The sequence below is a fragment of the Camelina sativa genome, chromosome 2 (assembly GCF_000633955.1).
Source record: "Camelina sativa cultivar DH55 chromosome 2, Cs, whole genome shotgun sequence".
Classification (NCBI taxonomy): Eukaryota; Viridiplantae; Streptophyta; class Magnoliopsida; order Brassicales; family Brassicaceae; genus Camelina; species Camelina sativa.
The window spans coordinates 7,627,577-7,647,050 of record NC_025686.1 but is presented as its reverse complement, the minus strand read 5'-3'; the positions used below and the strand labels follow the sequence as shown (position 1 = coordinate 7,647,050).

The 19,474-nt window shown below is 37.4% G+C and overlaps 5 protein-coding genes and 1 long non-coding RNA gene across 8 annotated transcripts; 3 read left to right on the top strand and 3 right to left on the bottom strand.

Annotated features, from left to right (window-relative positions):
- On the top strand, positions 4,116 to 6,703 carry LOC104707213 (14-3-3-like protein GF14 chi). 2 transcript variants are annotated; one of them, XM_010437764.2, is made up of 4 exons: positions 4,116 to 4,710; positions 5,272 to 5,394; positions 5,491 to 5,607; positions 6,407 to 6,703. In XM_010437764.2, exons 1-4 carry the CDS (start codon positions 4,219 to 4,221, stop codon positions 6,479 to 6,481), a joined length of 807 nt encoding a protein of 268 aa, XP_010436066.1. In that variant the 5' UTR covers positions 4,116 to 4,218; the 3' UTR covers positions 6,482 to 6,703. The 2 variants fall into 2 exon arrangements, with proteins under 2 accessions (XP_010436066.1, XP_019089852.1); XM_019234307.1 differs by lacking the exon at positions 4,116 to 4,710 and adding an exon at positions 4,837 to 5,174.
- LOC104719782 lies at positions 4,194 to 5,175 on the bottom strand. The gene is made up of 2 exons (XR_756685.1): positions 4,836 to 5,175; positions 4,194 to 4,371 (listed from the first exon to the last, which is right to left on the bottom strand). It is a non-coding gene; the product is annotated as an uncharacterized LOC104719782 (long non-coding RNA).
- On the bottom strand, positions 6,752 to 8,783 carry LOC104719794 (thylakoid lumenal 29 kDa protein, chloroplastic). Its single transcript, XM_010437775.2, has 10 exons — positions 8,619 to 8,783; positions 8,426 to 8,527; positions 8,251 to 8,338; positions 8,068 to 8,168; positions 7,933 to 7,973; positions 7,714 to 7,844; positions 7,513 to 7,619; positions 7,276 to 7,413; positions 7,045 to 7,179; positions 6,752 to 6,955 (listed from the first exon to the last, which is right to left on the bottom strand). Exons 1-10 carry the CDS (start codon positions 8,712 to 8,714, stop codon positions 6,845 to 6,847), a joined length of 1,050 nt encoding a protein of 349 aa, XP_010436077.1. The 5' UTR covers positions 8,715 to 8,783; the 3' UTR covers positions 6,752 to 6,844.
- LOC104719766 (39S ribosomal protein L41-A, mitochondrial) lies at positions 9,098 to 10,715 on the bottom strand. Its single transcript, XM_010437736.1, has 3 exons — positions 10,482 to 10,715; positions 9,792 to 9,856; positions 9,098 to 9,335 (listed from the first exon to the last, which is right to left on the bottom strand). Exons 1-3 carry the CDS (start codon positions 10,624 to 10,626, stop codon positions 9,264 to 9,266), a joined length of 282 nt encoding a protein of 93 aa, XP_010436038.1. The 5' UTR covers positions 10,627 to 10,715; the 3' UTR covers positions 9,098 to 9,263.
- LOC104719758 (isoamylase 3, chloroplastic) lies at positions 11,720 to 17,007 on the top strand. 2 transcript variants are annotated; one of them, XM_019234300.1, is made up of 24 exons: positions 11,720 to 12,056; positions 12,141 to 12,174; positions 12,288 to 12,347; positions 12,422 to 12,588; positions 12,677 to 12,770; positions 12,878 to 13,114; positions 13,289 to 13,393; positions 13,594 to 13,698; positions 13,858 to 13,992; positions 14,126 to 14,212; positions 14,297 to 14,348; positions 14,475 to 14,538; positions 14,725 to 14,824; positions 14,916 to 15,016; positions 15,130 to 15,181; positions 15,267 to 15,329; positions 15,466 to 15,555; positions 15,631 to 15,703; positions 15,804 to 15,883; positions 15,965 to 16,069; positions 16,162 to 16,260; positions 16,347 to 16,408; positions 16,503 to 16,614; positions 16,692 to 17,007. In XM_019234300.1, the coding sequence occupies exons 1-24, from the start codon at positions 11,962 to 11,964 to the stop codon at positions 16,800 to 16,802; spliced, it is 2,283 nt and encodes a 760-aa protein (XP_019089845.1). In that variant the 5' UTR covers positions 11,720 to 11,961; the 3' UTR covers positions 16,803 to 17,007. The 2 variants fall into 2 exon arrangements, with proteins under 2 accessions (XP_019089845.1, XP_010436032.1); XM_010437730.1 differs by having other exon boundaries at positions 12,126 to 12,174.
- On the top strand, positions 18,421 to 19,108 carry LOC104719750 (classical arabinogalactan protein 10-like). Its single transcript, XM_010437721.2, has one exon. The coding sequence runs from the start codon at positions 18,513 to 18,515 to the stop codon at positions 18,924 to 18,926; it is 414 nt and encodes a 137-aa protein (XP_010436023.1). The 5' UTR covers positions 18,421 to 18,512; the 3' UTR covers positions 18,927 to 19,108.

Sequence of the window (19,474 nt, the reverse complement as noted above, 5' to 3'; positions counted from 1 at the left end):
AAAAAAAACAACAACAACCAACATCACGGGTTCATAATTCGCAAACAGCCAACATCACGGGTTGCAACACCAAAAGAAACAACCAAACATCTTTTCAAGACAATAATTTACTTGACCTGGTTCACTATGTCCGTCAGCTGGATCACTCGGTCCGTCAGCTGGTTCACTTTGTCCGTCAGCTGGATCACAAGAACCTTGAGCTGTATCATTTGGTCGTTGAGTTGGATTACTTGCTCCTTGAGTTGGATCACTTCGTCCTTGGGTTGAGCTTCACGGTTCGACAGACTAGGTAATGGACCAGCTTCACGGTTCGACAGACTAGGTAATGGACCAGCTTCACGGTTTAATGGTTGCGGTTCATAGTAAGCAGTCTCAGCCTCATCTTCTGTATCGGAACTATAGTTTAAGGGGCTGTTTATTCCCTCGTCATAGTCAGAGAACATGTCTTCCACAACCTGAAACCAAAACAAACCAAACATTCGACATTCATTAAAGTTTCTGAAAATACATAAACATATATAACCCGATTCATTAAAAACATCATATGAAACTAAAATTTCTGAAAACATTCATTAAAAACATTCATTAAAGTTTCTGGAAATACATAAACATCAAATAAATATAAGCCGATTCATTAAAAACATCATATAAAACTAAAATTAAACAAGCATAAACCCTAAAGCTAAAACAGTTCAGCCATTAGCTTTTTTTTTAGAGCTTTTTCATCTTCATCTAGCGTTTCTTTCTTGGCAATGAGAGTGTCAAGAATGGACATCTTTTGAAGTTCCTTCATGCCCTCTAAATCCTTCTTTTTAATTTCCCACATTTGACTAAAATCTGTGGATGGTGCAGCCTTCTCTTTACCTTTGTTCCTCGCCTTTTTCATTGCCTTTATTCCAGCAGGCCTGCTCTCCTGCTCACCCACAACAGACCCTGACGATGGTACATCTTCATCCGCTTTTCTTTTGGAAGAGGTGGTTGTCTTTGGAGTGGGGTTCATAGGCTCATTATTAATCCATTTCTGTTCATAGCGAAGCACATTCCAAGCATACTCCAAACTAAACTTCTTCTTGTACAGCTTCGTGTATAGTTGGTGAGCATTCTGCAGAATATCCACATCATTCATGCCACTAGCTTTCTCAGCCTTTGCCTCTGCGTATGCTCCACAGAACTTACTGACCTCCCTGCTGATTTTTTGCCAGCGTTGTCTACAATGATCACGGAGCCTTGGTTCACCACCACCAAGGACATGATCGCTTGTTGCATAGTAATCACCAATGCGCTTCCAGAAGGATCCAGACGGTTGATCGTTCCCAACAATCCCATCCTTCGATGTGTTTAACCAGGCGCTTATTAACACTAAGTCATCTTTTGCGGACCATATCCTTCTCTCCCTACGTTGTTCTGCTGTCTCTTCAGTTTGAGTAGGAGGTTGACTCGGCTGTGGACTGGTTTGCGAGCAAAAAGAAGGGATTTGAGGGGATCCAAGGTTTACATTTGGAGCAAAGCTGTCGTAGGGGAAGTTTAGAAGACTAAAGTAGGATTGAGACTGACTATTAGGATTATTATTTGATTCCATAGGAAAAAATTTTTAAAACGGAAGTAGTGAATGAAAACGGAATAAGGCGAGGAGGAGAAGTAGCAATGTCTTACAAAAAAAGATGATTTACGAAACAAGATGAGGAAGAGAAGTAGCTATGTCTTAAAAAAAAAGATGATTTACGAAACAAGATGAGGAAGAGAAGTAGCTATGTCTTAAAAAAAAAGATGATTTACGAAACAAGATGAGGAAGAGAAGTAGCTATGTCTTAAAAAAAAAGATGATTTACGAAACAAGATGAGGAAGAGAAGTAGCTATGTCTTAAAAAAAAAGATGATTTACGAAACAAGATGAGGAAGAGAAGTAGCTATGTCTTAAGAAAAAAGATGATTTACGAAACAAGATGAGGAAGAGAAGTAGCTATGTCTTAAGAAAAAGATGATTTACGAAAGAAGATGATTTAGAGATTGGTTAATATAGAGAAGATCATTAAATTAAAAGTTTGGTGTTGTTGGAGAATTTTAATTCTAAATAACCATTTATACCTACTTCAGTCACATCAGCAGTAAATAAAAGACATTTAATGTTTCAGATAATAACAACCAACATAGACCATCACAACATAGACATTTAGTGTTTTAGAGAAGTAATGACTTTGTACTATCACAATGAAACAACTAACATACACTCTCGCAATCACCATCACAATAACTTTGTACTATCACAATGAAACAACCAACATACACTCTCGCAATCACCATCACAATAACTTTGTACTATCACAATGAAACAACCAACATACACTCTCGCAATCACCATCACAATAACTTTGTACTATCACAATGAAACAACCAACATACACTCTCGCAATCACCATCACAATAACTTTGTACTATCACAATGAAACAACCAACATACACTCTCGCAATCACCATCACAATAACTTTGTACTATCACAATGAAACAACCAACATACACTCTCGCAATCACCATCACAATAACTTTGTACTATCACAATGAAACAACCAACATACACTCTCGCAATCACCATCACAATAACTTTTCAACCAAGACAATGAAAATAACAAATACTTTTCAACCAAGACAATGAAAATAACACCACCGCATAATACTTTTCAACTTTTCAACCAATAACAATACTTTTCAACCAAGACAATGAAAATAAGTATAGACTACAACCAAACAAACTTTAATTTTCAAGCAATTACATTAACTTTCCTTTTAGTGAGTGGTACTAACCTTTTACTTTAGATGAATGTTGTTTGCGGTGGTCCAATTTAAATCGCCCTGCTAAACCTCACCTACATGCCTCATAAACAAACCAAAATCCATTCATGATTAGTAACAATACAACAAACACTATAATCAAAGGCAATAAGATCAATAAAACAAACGCTATAATCAAACGCCCTAAACCCTAAATCAATTTTTCCCCAAATTCGAAACCCTTATTACTCAGTTTACCCCCAAATTCGAAACCCTAAAACAAAACCTAATCGAAACCCTAAATCAATTTTCCCCCAAATTCGAAACCCTAAATCTAATCGAAACCCTAAATCAATTTTCCCCCAAATTCGGAACCCTAAATCGAATCGAAACCCTAAATCAATTTTAATTTGGGGGAAAAATCAATTATCCCCCAAATCGAAACCCTAAATCAATTTTAATCGAAACCCTAAAACCAATCGAAACCCAAAATCAAACTTTCCCCAAATTCGAAACCCTAAAACCAAATGAAACAGAGAAGACGACGAGACAGAAGAGATTACCTAGCCGACGACACAGAGGAGACGGAGAAGACGACGAGATCTTCAGCTTCGCGACGTAGAAGAGATGTCTAGACTTCGCGAGACAGAGGAGACGACGATAATCGGTGGCTCCGGAGTAGACGACGAGACGAGGAGACGAGGAGACGACTAGGAGACGGTCGCCCCGGTGTTTCAATCGCCGGACAGAGGAGAAGACGATGACGGAAATAATTCTCTCGTGAAATCGCGAAATCGCGTGTCCAGACAGAGAGAAGAAGAAAAATGAAAATTAAAACTGGAATGAAATGAAAAAAAAAAAACATTTCTTTCCTTTAGCAGCTGACACGTCAGCACAAGATCATATGGAGAACTGATCTTAACTAAGATCATTTCATCATATGATCTTGTGCTGACGTGTCAGCTGCTAAAGGAAAGAAATGATCTTAATTAAGATCATTTCATCTGATCTTAGGACTACTATTCACTAAATTTTATTTTTTTAAACCCCAAGATCAGGTGAGGTGATCCCTCTATAAACATGGCCTAATGATATTCATATAAGTTTGATCAGAAAAACTAAATGACCATGATACCCTTTATAATCATTGAAAAATTCAAACTTGACCTAAAAAGGATATGAAAAGCCAGCGCCTTTTTTCGTTAAGAATCCGTGTTTATGCCAGCTTTCAATCCAACGGCTCTCCTCTCTTCTCCTTACCGTAATCGTCGCTCCCCACTCATTCATTAAAAAAACACACAACACTCCTAAATATAAACAAAAACAAAAAGAGCCCAGCAAAAAAAAAAAGAAAAAAGTCTCTCTCTCTCTCTCTCTCTCTTTCTCTCTCGTTCGCCGATCTGAGAATCATCTTCGTCTTCCTTTGTTCATCATCTCCGATCTAAACAACAATGGCGGCACCAGCAGCTTCATCAGCAAGGGAAGAGTTCGTATACATGGCGAAACTCGCGGAACAAGCCGAGCGTTACGAAGAGATGGTCGAATTCATGGAAAAAGTCGCGAAAGCCGTTGACAAAGACGAACTCACCGTCGAAGAACGTAACCTCCTCTCCGTCGCTTACAAAAACGTGATCGGAGCTCGCCGTGCCTCGTGGAGGATCATCTCATCGATTGAACAGAAGGAAGAGTCTCGCGGCAACGACGACCACGTTTCCTTGATCCGTGACTACAGAAGCAAAATCGAAACCGAGCTCTCCGATATCTGTGACGGTATCCTCAAGCTTCTCGATACGATCCTCGTCCCCGCTGCTGCTTCTGGAGATTCGAAGGTGTTTTACCTTAAGATGAAAGGTGATTACCATAGATACTTGGCTGAGTTCAAATCTGGTCAAGAGAGGAAAGATGCTGCTGAACATACACTCACTGCTTACAAAGCTGCTCAGGTTTTGATCTCATGTCTCCGATCTGGTTTCGTTTCGTTTTGACTTGATTTTGTTTGATCTAGGTTTGTGAGATTTTGGCTTTGTTTTTGTTGTGCAGGACATTGCTAACTCTGAATTGGNGTAACCTCCTCTCCGTCGCTTACAAAAACGTGATCGGAGCTCGCCGTGCCTCGTGGAGGATCATCTCATCGATTGAACAGAAGGAAGAGTCTCGCGGCAACGACGACCACGTTTCCTTGATCCGTGACTACAGAAGCAAAATCGAAACCGAGCTCTCCGATATCTGTGACGGTATCCTCAAGCTTCTCGATACGATCCTCGTCCCCGCTGCTGCTTCTGGAGATTCGAAGGTGTTTTACCTTAAGATGAAAGGTGATTACCATAGATACTTGGCTGAGTTCAAATCTGGTCAAGAGAGGAAAGATGCTGCTGAACATACACTCACTGCTTACAAAGCTGCTCAGGTTTTGATCTCATGTCTCCGATCTGGTTTCGTTTCGTTTTGACTTGATTTTGTTTGATCTAGGTTTGTGAGATTTTGGCTTTGTTTTTGTTGTGCAGGACATTGCTAACTCTGAATTGGCTCCTACTCATCCGATTCGTCTTGGTCTTGCGTTGAACTTCTCTGTGTTTTACTATGAGATTCTCAATTCTCCTGACCGTGCTTGTAACCTCGCTAAGCAGGTTTGACTTTATCAGAATCATGTGTTTTCAATGGGTTATGTATTGCTGGTTTATGTATGTGTGTTTGTTGATAAGTTTTGTTTATGGATTCATTAGGCGTTTGATGAAGCAATTGCTGAATTGGATACTCTTGGTGAAGAGTCATACAAGGACAGTACTTTGATTATGCAGCTTCTTCGTGATAACCTCACTCTCTGGACTTCTGACATGCAGGTATTTCTACTTTGGCCTTATAAAGTCAATGGTTTAGTTTTACATTTTAATGCAACTTCTGGCCTGTTTTAGTTGCTTGATCTCTGAAACCATTAGCCGATTTGGAAATAAATCTGTTTAGTTTACATTTTAATGCATTCTTCTGACCTGATTCTGATTGTAGTGATTTCATCAAATGGGTTGACCTGTGTAAGCCTGTTTTGTTTCTTAATAAAATGATCTCTGAATCCAATAGCCTGTTTAAGCCATTAAGAAAGACTAGAATTGGAAGTCAAAAGGTTTAGTTTACATTTTGATCCATTATTCTGGTCTGATTTTACATTTTAGTGATTATCAGATGTCTTTACTCCTGTTTTGTTGCTTAATTTCTGAAACCATGAGACTTATTAAGCCATTGATGAAGATTAGATTTGCATGTTGCATTCTTGATTCTTATAGTTTGATTCTGATTTTTAATGATTGTCAAATGTATTTTATCCTGTTTGTTACTTGATTACTGAAATCATGAGCCTTATCAAGTAACTGTGAAAGACTAGATTTGGAAATCAACTGGTTTAGTTTACATTTCGGTGCATTCCTCTTTTCTTGATTCTTCTGGTCTGAATCTGATTTTAGTGATTGTCAAATGTTTTTAATCCTATTCTGTTGCTTGAGATCTGAACCATGAGCAAGATAAGCCATTGTGGAAGACTAGATATGGAAATCAAATTGCTTAGTTTTCATTTTGATGCATTCCTCATTTCTTCTCTCTTCTGGTCCGATTCTGAGTATGATGATATTGTCGAATGTTTGTAATCAGGACGATGCTGCTGATGACATCAAAGAAGCAGCACCAGCAGCAGCAAAACCTGCTGAAGAACAGCAACAATCTTAAGTCTTGCGGCGAATTTGTTGTTGTTTCAGTATCTAAAACTTCTCCATTAATATGTTTTTCTCTTGGAGGAGTTTCTGTGTTGGTTTCTGATTTCCTTTTATCCCGAAGCTCTCTGAGGCAGTCTAATTCTTGTCCTTGTTTGCTTTTCTTAAACGTGGATGCGAAAACTCATTTTCTATTATTTTTCTTTAATCTGTTTCCATTTTATCGTGATTTGACTTATTTGAACTGTTTCTTTGTTTGTAATGGATTCAACCTTTTTTGTTTCAATGTCGAGAAAAATCTTTGGTTTATTTCAGCAATCAATTGCGGAATGAGTTCAAGGTTACTCTCAGGTTATATTATACATATAGTGTAAATAACTTATAGCTTGAGTTTGCTCAGATTGATCCGTTCGACGGGATACGTGTATGCCTCGAAGTTGATTTGCTGTCCTAAGCAACTTAGCTTTGTGAATGCTGTTATCAGATCAACCTGCAAATATGTTTATTAATCAAACATGAGCTTGAGTTTGAAGTAGATGAATATATATGATCAGGGAGGGAAGTCAAGTGAAAACAAACCTCGTAATCTGTCTGAGATACGGTTTCACGGCTTCGTTGGTACTTCTGAACCCATGGAGCAACTTGCGGGTCAGTAGCCAAGAGCTGTTCTGTTGCGACTTGATCAGGACCCAAGAATGCAGACATCACAGCTAGCTACAAATACACCAAACATTGATTTCAAATACAGATTAGTAAACTATTGACTGATCTTGATCCCCTAACCGTATTTTGAAACCCAAAATCTTGTACCTGACGAGGACCCAATCCAATGGCAATGAACTTATCTTTCATCTCTTGCACAGTTGCTTTTCCCCACTGTGGGACTCTGCCTTCTGGATCTGCCTCTGTTGCATCAGTCCTTCCGAAATTTCTATCAAACAAGCCCCACTAATAGATTTCACAACAGTTCAGTCTCGATTTGAACAATGTGTCACATCTCAAAACGCATAAGAGCCTCAACAATCAACATAGCATGGCATTGTCTACCTGACCAGCTGAACCATATGCTGTGTAAAGTAAGTTCCCTTTTTCTTCATTTCCACCACATTTGCGGATTGCTGATGCTAAAAACGTAGACTTGACCGCTGATTGTCCTACAAAAAAACCAACCCAAGAAAGAGACTTCAGTTTCACAATGATAAATGCTGCCCATGACCAAGTTTTGGTGTACGCTTATAACATCATCACCTGCCAATTGAATGAGATCTGCATATGATATAGGCCCACCCTTTGAGATAGAGTCAATCTCCTTCTTCAGTTCCTCTATCAAACCCAACCCATCAGAAAGCCCCTCATTCTCTGCTCTACTTAACTCAGAGCTTCACAACATATAACATAAAGTCTAAGATTGCATAAGACATCATGTAAAGACTACTATGATAATGTTCTTTTACATCATGTAAGTACCTTAGCCGTATGGATCCATTAGCTCCTCCAGATTTTGTAGCCTAGACNAAATAAAAAAAAACAAGATCATTAAGGGTAAAAAGAGTTGTGCAATCACCAGAGAGAGATGGATAAGAGACTTTTATGAAGTCTGACCTTATCATAAGTCATTGCATCATTAAGTGCTAGTTTGAGTATGGAGGGTACAAGCTCAGGTTTAGACTTAATGGTGCTCGAAAGCGTAAGCTTGATCTTTGCTGCATAGTAAAAGACGAAACCTTTAGCGCCAATAAACAACCTCTTGGTACTCTACACTAATGTTCTTGTTTCAAAACTCACATAAAAGCTCGGATCGCTGTCTACGCTGATTCAAGTCAGCAGCTTTCGCATCACCCACATGATTAATGAAGCCATTGCCTATTAATTCCTAACAAGAGAGATCATCACTGCCAAGAACTCATCAAATGTGACATAAAGATATGAACTTCAAGAATTGAGTCAAGTGTTAAGGTACCATTCCGACCGCAGTGCCGGCGAGGGTGAGAACATCACGGCGGTTGAAAGATAAACTTTCGCCGGAAACTTGAGGATCAATCTTGCAACATCGTATCACAGCCTGAATTTGATGGTCATTTCAAAACTGTTAGCATAAGAATATATTAAATGGGTTGGAAGAAAAGAAGAATGTGACAGGTTGACAAACTCACAGAGCGATGTGAAGAAGAAGAGAGTGTAGTGAGATGTTGATGATTGGTTGTGTTGGTGAAGGAAGGAACAGTTGAGAGGAAGGACACTCCTCCCATTTTTTTGGTTTGTGATGAGACAGAGAAGAGAGAGAGAGAAAGAGATGTCTGAAATGGAGAGAGAGTGTGTTTTGGTTTTGTGAAGGATACACTTTTGTGGATTCTCTGTTATCCAAATCTCCCAATCATATTGCTCTATTTGATTTCATCATTTAACTCTTTTTTTTTTTTCAAAAATAGTTTATTCATATTAATACTTATATTATTGATTAATTTAATAAAAAATCTTATTACAAGTTTAATCTATTATTATTTGAAATTATTTAATAACTTTTATTACAATATATTAAAAAGGTTTATTTGCATAAATCATAATCTTGAAGTGGTAAAGTCAAAGAGTAAAGGAGGAATTGAAGAGGAGAAAAATATGGAGACTAGGATAGTTGGATTTCAATTCAAAGCTTCTATCTTTATTAACTCAGTGTCGCAACAACTTGCTAGTGGTTTTTGATTAACAAAAACGAGTAATAAGGATCATAGTAAAAAGTAAAAACATAGTCCTTGAAGTGAAGCTAATGAAGACTTAAAACACATATTCCTTCGGACTTTTCACTTGGAAGCTTCAGTTGACTCGTTTGTTTTGTTGACGTTTACAGGGCATTGAGAGACATATGGTTTCAGCTGTAAAATACAAATGTTCATCAGCAAAGCTTAAAACGCACACAAACAAGATTGGTTAATGCAGCAAGTAAAAAACAAAAAAAAAAAAACTGCAGGTTTTCAGCAAAGATCAGCATGATCACAAACTTAAGGCGCGTCTGACTTGTAAGGATTTTTAAAGGGAGTTGTTCTCATCATGTTCGATTAAGATGCAAGCTACATACTCAGCTATCTATATAGAGGAATAAAAGAAAAGGAACAGATAATTTAGATGGAATACAAAACACACAACAAGCTAGCTACCTGCAAGAAGTAAGCATTCCATTTCAAGTTCCTAAGGAGTATGTTCAATTAGGATGCAAGCTACTTAGGCAAGGGATTCACTAATGCCTGATTAGGATGCAAGCTACTTAGTCACCTATTTATATAGAGGAATCAAAGAAAAAGGGACATAAGAGTGAAGGGTGAAACGAAAACCTTAAAGCCGGTCAGATCAGGGACAACATAGTTTGGCAACTTATCTGGCTGCACAACATATCCTCCTGCAAACCATGACACAAAAGTTAAAGAAATAGTGTAAAATAAAGTCCAGAAACCAAATCTCAATAATTACATATTATACATCTACAAACAATTCTATGATCAAAATAGAGTTCAAACTTGGTAACTTTTCTCCTAAAGAATCTGGTATCTTAAAACCATGTAAAATCACTTTCCTCAGATTACATATATCTAAAATTCAAAAAACTTAGTCATATCATATCTGGTTACTATTTCCCTAACCAACAACTACACAAATGCAACTTGTAAAACAACTTAAATCTTAATTGCAGCAAGTTTGAGAAGGGATTTGCCAAATTTTGAGTTCCAGTTCTCAGCTTTCCACCAAAAATATAATCAAACTTGGCTGATAATAGAGATTGCAAACATCTAATTCAAACAACTTTGTATCAATCCTCAATTACTAAACAAATGGTACACTGAAACAACTTAAAATCTCAATTGCAGCATAAAAAAAAAAGGGCAAAATTGAGTTCAAAGTCGATAGCTTTTCATGCATCTAAAACTCAAAACAACATTGCATCATCATCAAGAAACAATTTTTTTTTTTTTTTTTTTTAATTTAGAATGATTCTCTCAAATTGGATTGAAAAAAAAAAATGAAACCTTTACGAGTGTGGAAACCAGAAGGTTTACAGTTTTTCCCCTTGTAAAAGTCTCGAGGAGCTCGTTTGGGAGAGAGAATGTCAAGCGACGAAGCTCGCTTTCTTCGGAATGATCTCCCAATACCCAATAACAACCCTAGTGTCATCTTCCAAATCTGAAGAAAAAACACAAATGTATTGTTAAAAATCGAAACTTTGGTGATTTCGAAATGAAGAAGAAGAAGAAGTAGAAGAAGAAGAAGAGGAGGAGCTTTTGCAGAAGAAAAGGTGAGAGAAAATATAGGGTATAGGGTTTTTGCTTTTTTAAGAAAGGCCCAAAACTAAGAAACAAGGCCCAAACAATTGTCATACCAAATTATAAGGTTTTGCTGATGTTGCGAAGATGACATAACAATTGGAACCTTTGAAAGATTAAGATGCTAGAAACTCTGCTCAGGAAGTGGACATCTCTTCTTTGAGATCTCTTGGAAGCTTAGTCGCCGACAGCATTTAGGTTTTTCTGTTTTCTTTCTAATGGAAGCACGTGGAGTATATTTTAACAAAAAGAAGAAAACATAATAAAATAAATTTATGTAATTAAAGAGATTTACTAAAGACATCATTGATTCATTAATTATATGATTGTTACAAGATTCATCTTGAGATATACCTACGTTTTGGTCAATGAAACAAACCAAACCACAAGTATGGAATCGTGGATGCGGAGAAAACTAATCAAACACAAAGATGTAGCCAAGAAATTCTGTAAAGAATGGGGCTCGGACATCATTTTGGTATGATGATTTGATTGGTCTACCATGGGTAGAGTGATAGACGTTTTTGTTGGTGAATGGGGACAAATCGGTCTGGGGATAAGAAAGAAAAGGACTGTGGCATAAGCATATGGGTTGGCCGAAGACCGAGACTACATCGAGCTGAAATTTTAAACTTGTATAGAAGAAGAAACTCTAGCTTTTTTAAAAAACAAACCCGCACAGCGGCAGAGGACAGACATTGTACTGTAGTACTAGTACTAGTATGGAGAGGTGAAAACAACGTGTATCTATCTCTTTCCAAGTTAGTTACGTTTACACACTAAATTGGCGAGACATAAAACCTCTGGACCATTCCAAGTCTTTCCTCTAAGAATAGAATCCGAGATAAACCGGTTCAATCTCCAAATTATTGTACCAAATGTTGTGATTCGGATCAAACCACACTCCCCCTCTTCTCTCTCGTACAAGAAGGAAGATATTTTGCGAGAAAAATGACAAATCGAGAAAAAAATTTCCCAGAAAACAATGAAAGCTAAACACAAGAAGAAGAAGGACTCACGCTTCCCCGTTCACGTGGCAATCACTTGGAATGAACGATTCTCATTGTTTCTCCCAAATTAGTCCCATCACAATCACAAAACCCGGCCCTTTCTCCCGAGAATCTCATTACTACTACTAGTACAAAAATAAGAATCTGTAAACTCCGATCGTTGAAGCAAAGAAGAGATGCTTACTTCATCTTCTTCCTCATGTGATTTATTTACTTCCAGTTCACCTCCGTCGCTCCATAATGCATTCTCTAGCTTCACCATTCCCATGGGGTTAGTTACTCAATTCTTCGTCTCCTTCTCTTAGAATCATGTGATTTGAGTTTTGATTCGTATTTGTAGACTGAAATTGAGTAGGAAAGTGGCTGGACTTCGAATTTTCTCCCGTAAGGCACGTCTTCTTCTTCTTCTTCTTCTTTGTAATCAATCTCCTCAGTCTCCTTCTGTTTCTTAGGTTTTACCGAGTTATATCATATATGATCTTCATTGTTTCATCCTAGTTAGGTTAAGGATCGTTCTACACTTAAGGTCTCTTCTCGTCGGGCACAAGAACGCGTGGTTGAGGTAAGTCTCTTGTTGTTTTAGTCCTTTTAAAACTCTTCTCTAGTGATTCATTATGGCTGCTTCCTTCTGTGTAGGAAGAAGCATCATCATCTACAATGACGGAGACTAGAAGAGAATCATTGAAAGTTTCTTCTGGTGAGGTTTCTCCTCTTGGTGTGTCCAAACTCGACAAAGGAATCAATTTTGCTTTGTTTTCTCAGAATGCTACTTCTGTCACACTCTGCTTATCACTTCCTCAGAGGTATTCGTTTTTTTCTTAAGGAGATTTTGAAGTTTGTTTGTGTTTTACTTGCTTAATATCTGAATGCTCATGTTCTTTTTGGTGGCAGTGATAAGGATGATTCGAATGATGATGGTATGATCAACTTGGTTTTGGATCCTAGTGTGAACAAGACTGGAGATACTTGGCACATTTGTGTTGAGGTTGTATCATACGCCTAGGAACTTCTTTAGACAGTTTTTATTTCTTGCGCTCTCTTCTCACTATTCATGGTTTTGAAGTTTTTTTTTTTTTTTTTACATTATGATAGGATTTGCCTCCCAGAAATGTCCTTTATGGTTACCGTATTGATGGTCCTGGAGAATGGCAACAAGGACATCGGTTTGACCCTAGTATTGTGCTTTTGGATCCCTATGCTAAGCTTGTTAAAGGCCGTAGCTCTTTTGGACATAGTAGCCAAACGTTTGCTCAATTTTATGGAACTTATGACTTCGAAAGCTCGCCATTTAACTGGGGAGATGACTACAAGTTCCCTGACATACCTGAGGTAGAAATGTTATTTCTCTCCTTCAGCTACTAGTTGCACAATCCTGTTGATGAGCTATTTTTCTCAGTGGATTATGGAATTTATATTACTACAGAATTTATGGTTTTTGCCCAGGTTTCTTACTGTGTTTCAATTTTCCTGTAACTTTTTAATCCTTTTGTTACTGTTTTACAGAAGGATCTTGTTATTTATGAAATGAATGTTCGTGCTTTTACTGCTGATGAATCCAGTGGGATGGATCCAGATATAGGGGGCAGTTATCTTGGTCTCATTGAGAAGGTAAACTGTATATTACCTCAAAAGTATGTTGAGATGCTAAAATTACTAAGTATTCGTGCTAGAGGATGTTGAGCCATGATCAGGATTCATTTACCAGTAAAACATGAAAAGTGTAAAAAAGCTTATTATTATAGATACTGAAGATATCTTTCATCTGCTTCTATGTTTTACAAAGCCTCTCTTTTTTCATCTCTTTAAAGATCCCATACCTTCAAGATCTGGGTATAAACGCAGTGGAGTTATTGCCAGTGTTTGAGTTCGATGAACTGGAGCTTCAGAGGCGCCCTAACCCTAGAGAACACATGGTAATCACGAATCAGCAAAAATCATTTCTTTGTGATTCTAATTTTTTTTACAGGTCTTGTTTCCACGATCGCCATAAACATTCTTCTTATTTCAATAGAAATTAAGCTTCATCAATGGAAGTTCCAGTCCTCCTCGTATCTGAAAGAGATTTTTTCTAGGTTAACACATGGGGTTACTCAACAGTTAACTTTTTTGCTCCAATGAGTCGTTATGCTAGTGGCGAGGGAGATCCTATTAAAGCTTCGAAAGAGTTTAAAGAAATGGTCAAAGCCTTACATTCTGCTGGTATAGAGGTAGCAATGCCGTTCTCTTCCCCCCTCTTTATTGAGACCTCTAATAACTTTTTGGCCTATGAAGTTTGATCATTTTTGAACTTATTGTTACTGATTATTCTTCAGAAGTATTCTTACAATTTTATCTCTGCAGGTCATTTTGGACGTAGTTTATAATCATACCAATGAAGCAGATGACAAATACCCGTATACCACTTCATTTCGTGGCATAGACAACAAGGTGAGTCATAAAGAGGATTAACTTTCATGTCAGTTTATTTCTTTTCTTATCTTGGAACTCTAAACAGTGAGATCTATTCTTCAGGTTTATTACATGCTTGATCCAGACAACCAACTGCTTAACTTTTCTGGATGTGGTAATTTATTTTGAAGCTTATATTCGAGGCTCTACTTTTGACAATCCATACTTCAAATGAAAGTTTAGTTTACAGTAATGAGCTGTAATATGTGTGCTCAACGTTTCTTTTGTTTTCTGTTTCCAGGGAATACACTGAACTGTAACCATCCTGTTGTTATGGAACTAATACTAGATAGCTTAAGGCACTGGTATGAACACTATCTATGAAAGCCACTGTAAATAATTGGACCAAATATTTTGAAATTTATCCTGAACAACATGACATTGATGTGAAAGAGTTGCTTGTTTATTTTTTTATCTTCTTGACATATTGTGGTTACTTCACATAGTTAAATTATTCATGGTTCTTCTTTCTTCCCTTTACCTGACTGCAGGGTCACTGAATATCACGTGGATGGTTTCCGATTTGATCTTGCTAGTGTGCTTTGCCGAGCAACAGATGGATCTCCACTCAGTGCTCCCCCACTGATAAGGGTAGGTTTTAATGCATTGTCCTTGCATTTTCAGAAAATACAATAGAAAATTGTTGCCATGATGTTCTTTTTGAAATTTGTTATCGATACAGGCAATTGCCAAGGATTCCGTTCTGTCAAGATGTAAAATAATTGCAGAGCCTTGGGATTGTGGAGGATTATATCTAGTCGGGAAGTTTCCAAATTGGGATAGGTAATAGTTTTAGCTTCATAACTAAATAGTACTATACTTGGTAGTTCCTTCCAAAGTTCTGGGGTTGTCAACTTTGTGTAACTGGTATGGCTACTGGATTTTTCCCAAGTCAGGTGGGCTGAGTGGAATGGGATGTACCGGGATGATGTTAGAAGATTTATCAAGGTATAGAATATTAGAGTATATTTGTCACCTGGTCTTGGAAAGGCATGACTTCTGGCGAAAACACTCTAATCTTCCATATTGATAGGGCGACAGCGGCATGAAAGGAAGCTTTGCTACTCGGATTTCAGGATCTTCTGATCTTTACCAGGTAAGATTCTTTCAAGTTATTATGTTTCGTATGAATTCTGAAGTTTATTCAGGTAAAGCGAAGATGCAGTTTAACACGAGTAAAATTTTGAATAGGTTTCGTGATAACGTGACACTTCCCCTCTTCTCTTCTATAGGTAAACCAGCGGAAGCCTTACCACGGTGTAAATTTCATCATTGCACATGATGGATTCACATTGCGCGATCTTGTATCTTACAATTTGAAGGTAATTTTTGATTTCCAATGTATTGTTTTTAAAACCCGAATGAGTCTACTTTATTTATCTTTTTCTGCATTTTAGCACAATGAGGCCAATGGAGAAGGAGGAAATGATGGATGTAATGACAATCATAGCTGGAACTGTGGTTTTGAAGGTACAGTTAGAACCTCACTTCACAACATTCAAGCATTGATGGTTCCTATGTATAATTTCTTATTACAGCATTCAAGTTTTAATAATCTGTTTCTTGACAGGGGAAACTGGCGATGCTCACATCAAATCTTTACGTACTCGGCAAATGAAGAACTTTCATTTAGCTTTGATGATTTCTCAGGTTCGTACTGCCAACATACACCTGTTTAAATACTGTTGAGAATCCTAAATTCGTATGAGACCAACTCTGATCAACGATCAGGGAACACCAATGATGCTAATGGGAGACGAATATGGACATACGCGGTATGGTAATAACAATAGCTACGGTCATGATACCGCTCTCAACAATTTCCAGTGGAAGGAGGCAAGTCTTAAATGTTGTTGTTTGTTCTTCTCTACTTATTATGGAATCCCCCATCCCCATGTACACTGTAACCATATCTTCACTTTATCCAGCTGGATGCAAAGAAGCAGAACCATTTCAGATTTTTCTCGGAGGTGATCAAGTTCCGACATTCACACCATGTCTTCAAGCACGAAAATTTCCTCAGCAAAGTAGCTAACCTCCTCTTTGTTTATATATTTATGATGTATTCCGTGAAATTGAATGCTAATCACGAATGTGCAATGTTTATCTAAAGAGCGAGATTACATGGCATGAAGATAATTGGCACAACCCTGAGAGCAAGTTCCTAGCTTTCACGTAAGACACAAAAGTCCCAAAGTTTCTTACTTAGTATGTTATACTGCTTAGCGAGTAAATCGGATTTCAGATTGATAAGTGATTCTTCTTGCAGGCTCCATGACGGTGTAGGTGGCCGTGACATCTATGTGGCATTCAACGCCCATGATTACTTTGTCAAGGCTCTGATTCCACAGCCACGACAGGGAAAACAATGGTTCCGTGTGGTCAGTCTTTCTTTCTTTATTTACTCTTCTTTAATTTCTCTAATTCCATGATCGACTCTGTTATCATGTTTCTACAGGCTGACACGAACCTCGAGTCACCGGATGACTTTGTAAAGGAAGGTGTAGCCGGCGTGGCTGATACCTACAATGTGGCCCCATTCTCTTCAATCCTTCTCCAATCCAAGTAAGATAAGCACTCACACGAGCAGCTTCAAGCTTTCAACACAATAATAACGCACGGTAGAGGAAAGATAAAGTATATGAGTTATATGGACTTATGAGGAGAAGATCCATGACTCCATGAGTGTCTTGTAAAACTTGATTACATGTAAAATTATAAAATGTACGAAATTTCTGATTACAAGTTAAAAAAGTATAATCATTGACTATAAATAGTCTTTGGATATAAAATATAGTAGTATATAGTAATATTATTAATTTACATTTAGTTAAATACCTATGGTATATAAAGATTGATAATCTAAACCAAGTAACCAACACATGAAGTTCATGATTGTGGGTTTCACAAGCAATTTCACAATCAAGTTTATATAGTTCATAGTATTTTGATCCGCAAGATGCATTTTGCATGGTCGAAATTTACATTTCACAAGACTTTTATATACACATAGTATAGGAAGTAGTATTACAAATACTTTTATATACACATAGTGACTCACCACCTACTTACCACATAGTGACTCACCACCTACTTTTATATACACACAGACTTTTATATACACATAGTGACTCACCACCTACTTACCACATTTGATATTGTCATCTTCGAAGAATCCAAACCCTTTTGTTTCTAAACTCAAAGAGCATCCGAAGTTCCCAATTATTGACACAATGAAACGTTACGTTAAAGCGAAAAAAAATGTGATAACAAAATTCCAAAAGAATAGATGAAAACAGATGCTTCGATCGTAGAGTCAAGAGTTTTAATAATAGTAGTAAAAAACAAAGAATCTACAAAGGCTAATGGGGGGGAACACAGCCGCGTGGTAATCATAATGGTAAGTGAAAAAAAAAAACTGATTAATCTTGAAAGTAGTAGTTTAGGTCACACTAGTTATTAAAAACTGCTTTAATCTTCAAAGGTTGAAACCTTTAATTAAATCTTATCCACGTGGCTAGGACAGTCTTTGGAAACAACGCGTAGTTGGGTGTTGTTGGGTTCGGTCGGTGGTCGAAGAACTCTTAGCCAAATCCATCGGACGGCTCATGTAAGAAAAGGTTTGGGTGGGATCAAGTTTGGTCGGTTTGGTGGTTATTAATATTCCAATAGATTTGTTCGTTGAACAACTTTATCAAGAACAGAATAATAGATTAACAACAATTATATTTTAGTTACTAATATTGTGGTTTTTTTGTATGCCAAACTACTAATATTTTGTTTTCTCACATAATGTATATTGACATATGAATTTTTTATTTCCTCACAACAAAACAGAGAGTTAATCCTTCAATATATTATCAAATAAGGATCATAGACACTTGATCAATCATTTAAATAGAGTTGTATAGTTCTTGTCTCCTTTTTCTCTAGCTAACTATATTTGTATTGTCTCAAAAATCAAAGTCCAAAAAATTCCAAACACATGTTTTAAATATGAAACTAATTTGAGTTTGTCTTCATTTAGAAAAGTCCAAAAACGTAGTTTGGATCTCATGTAATAAGAAGAAAAAAATACAAGCGGGCCACAAATTATAGTCAATAGAAACCCTAAGGACTTCATTACAAATTAACAATAATCATTTACACGTCTTCTTATTATATCGACGAAACCATCACTTCTCTGCTCTCTTTATATAAACCTCTCTTCGTCTCCTCTCTCTGCTCGCTCGAAACAGATCCTTCACTTCTTTAAAACTTGTCTCAAACTTACAAAACCATGGCATCATCAAAACCCGTCGTCGTTTTGCTCATCCTCGCTCTCATAGCTTCTTCAGCTATAGCTCAAGCTCCAGGACCAGCACCAACAAGATCTCCTCTTCCATCATCAACTCCACTACCACCTGCTCAAGCGCCAAAAACCGCCGCATCAGCACCAACTCCTTCACCAATTACCACAACTTCTCCACCAACCGCCACTCCCACGGCAGCTCCGACTTCACCTCCGGCTGGTTCACCACTCGCCACCTCTGCTTCACCACCCGCTCCTCTAACGTCTCTCACTCCTGATGGAGCTCCAAACGCTGGTCCAGCCGGATCCACTCCCGTCGATAACAACAACGCTGCCGCCGCTGCTGTGTCCGCCGGTTCTTTAGTCGGATTTGTTATATTCGTCGCTTCTTTGGTGGTGTAATTTGGTTATTTTAGAAAACCTGAGATAGTTTTTATTGTCTTTCTATTAATGATTTTTTTTTGTTCGTGTTTAGTTTTTGGTTTATGTATTAAGAATTGAGTTTACCGTTGGACGATATTAGATACTCGATTTGTGTTTTTCATTAGTCGTTTTAAGATATTTTCATCTGTGTCTTACCAGTATTATATATATTCAGTTATATACTTATATATATATATATATCATCTGTTATTATTATCACTAATTATGATAAGTATATTAAGAAGAGTCTTACACCAGTTTGATTATTATTGCGTTTGGATTTGAAATAGTTATTTGTGATGCCTTTCCGAATTCGAAATTGGCGTGGCTAAGTCTTAAAAGTGATTAGTGATGATGAACACTACTAATTAAAACAGAAGGTGATTAGTGATGATGACCGCTGACCTCATCGGTCATCATCGTGTGCGTGTGTAAAAGACACGTGTCGACGTTCCCAAGAACGGTGAATTTGTCGTTTTATTGGTAGTGGCAAAAGAACAGCTGTTTGGTCTGTCTAATTCTTTCTT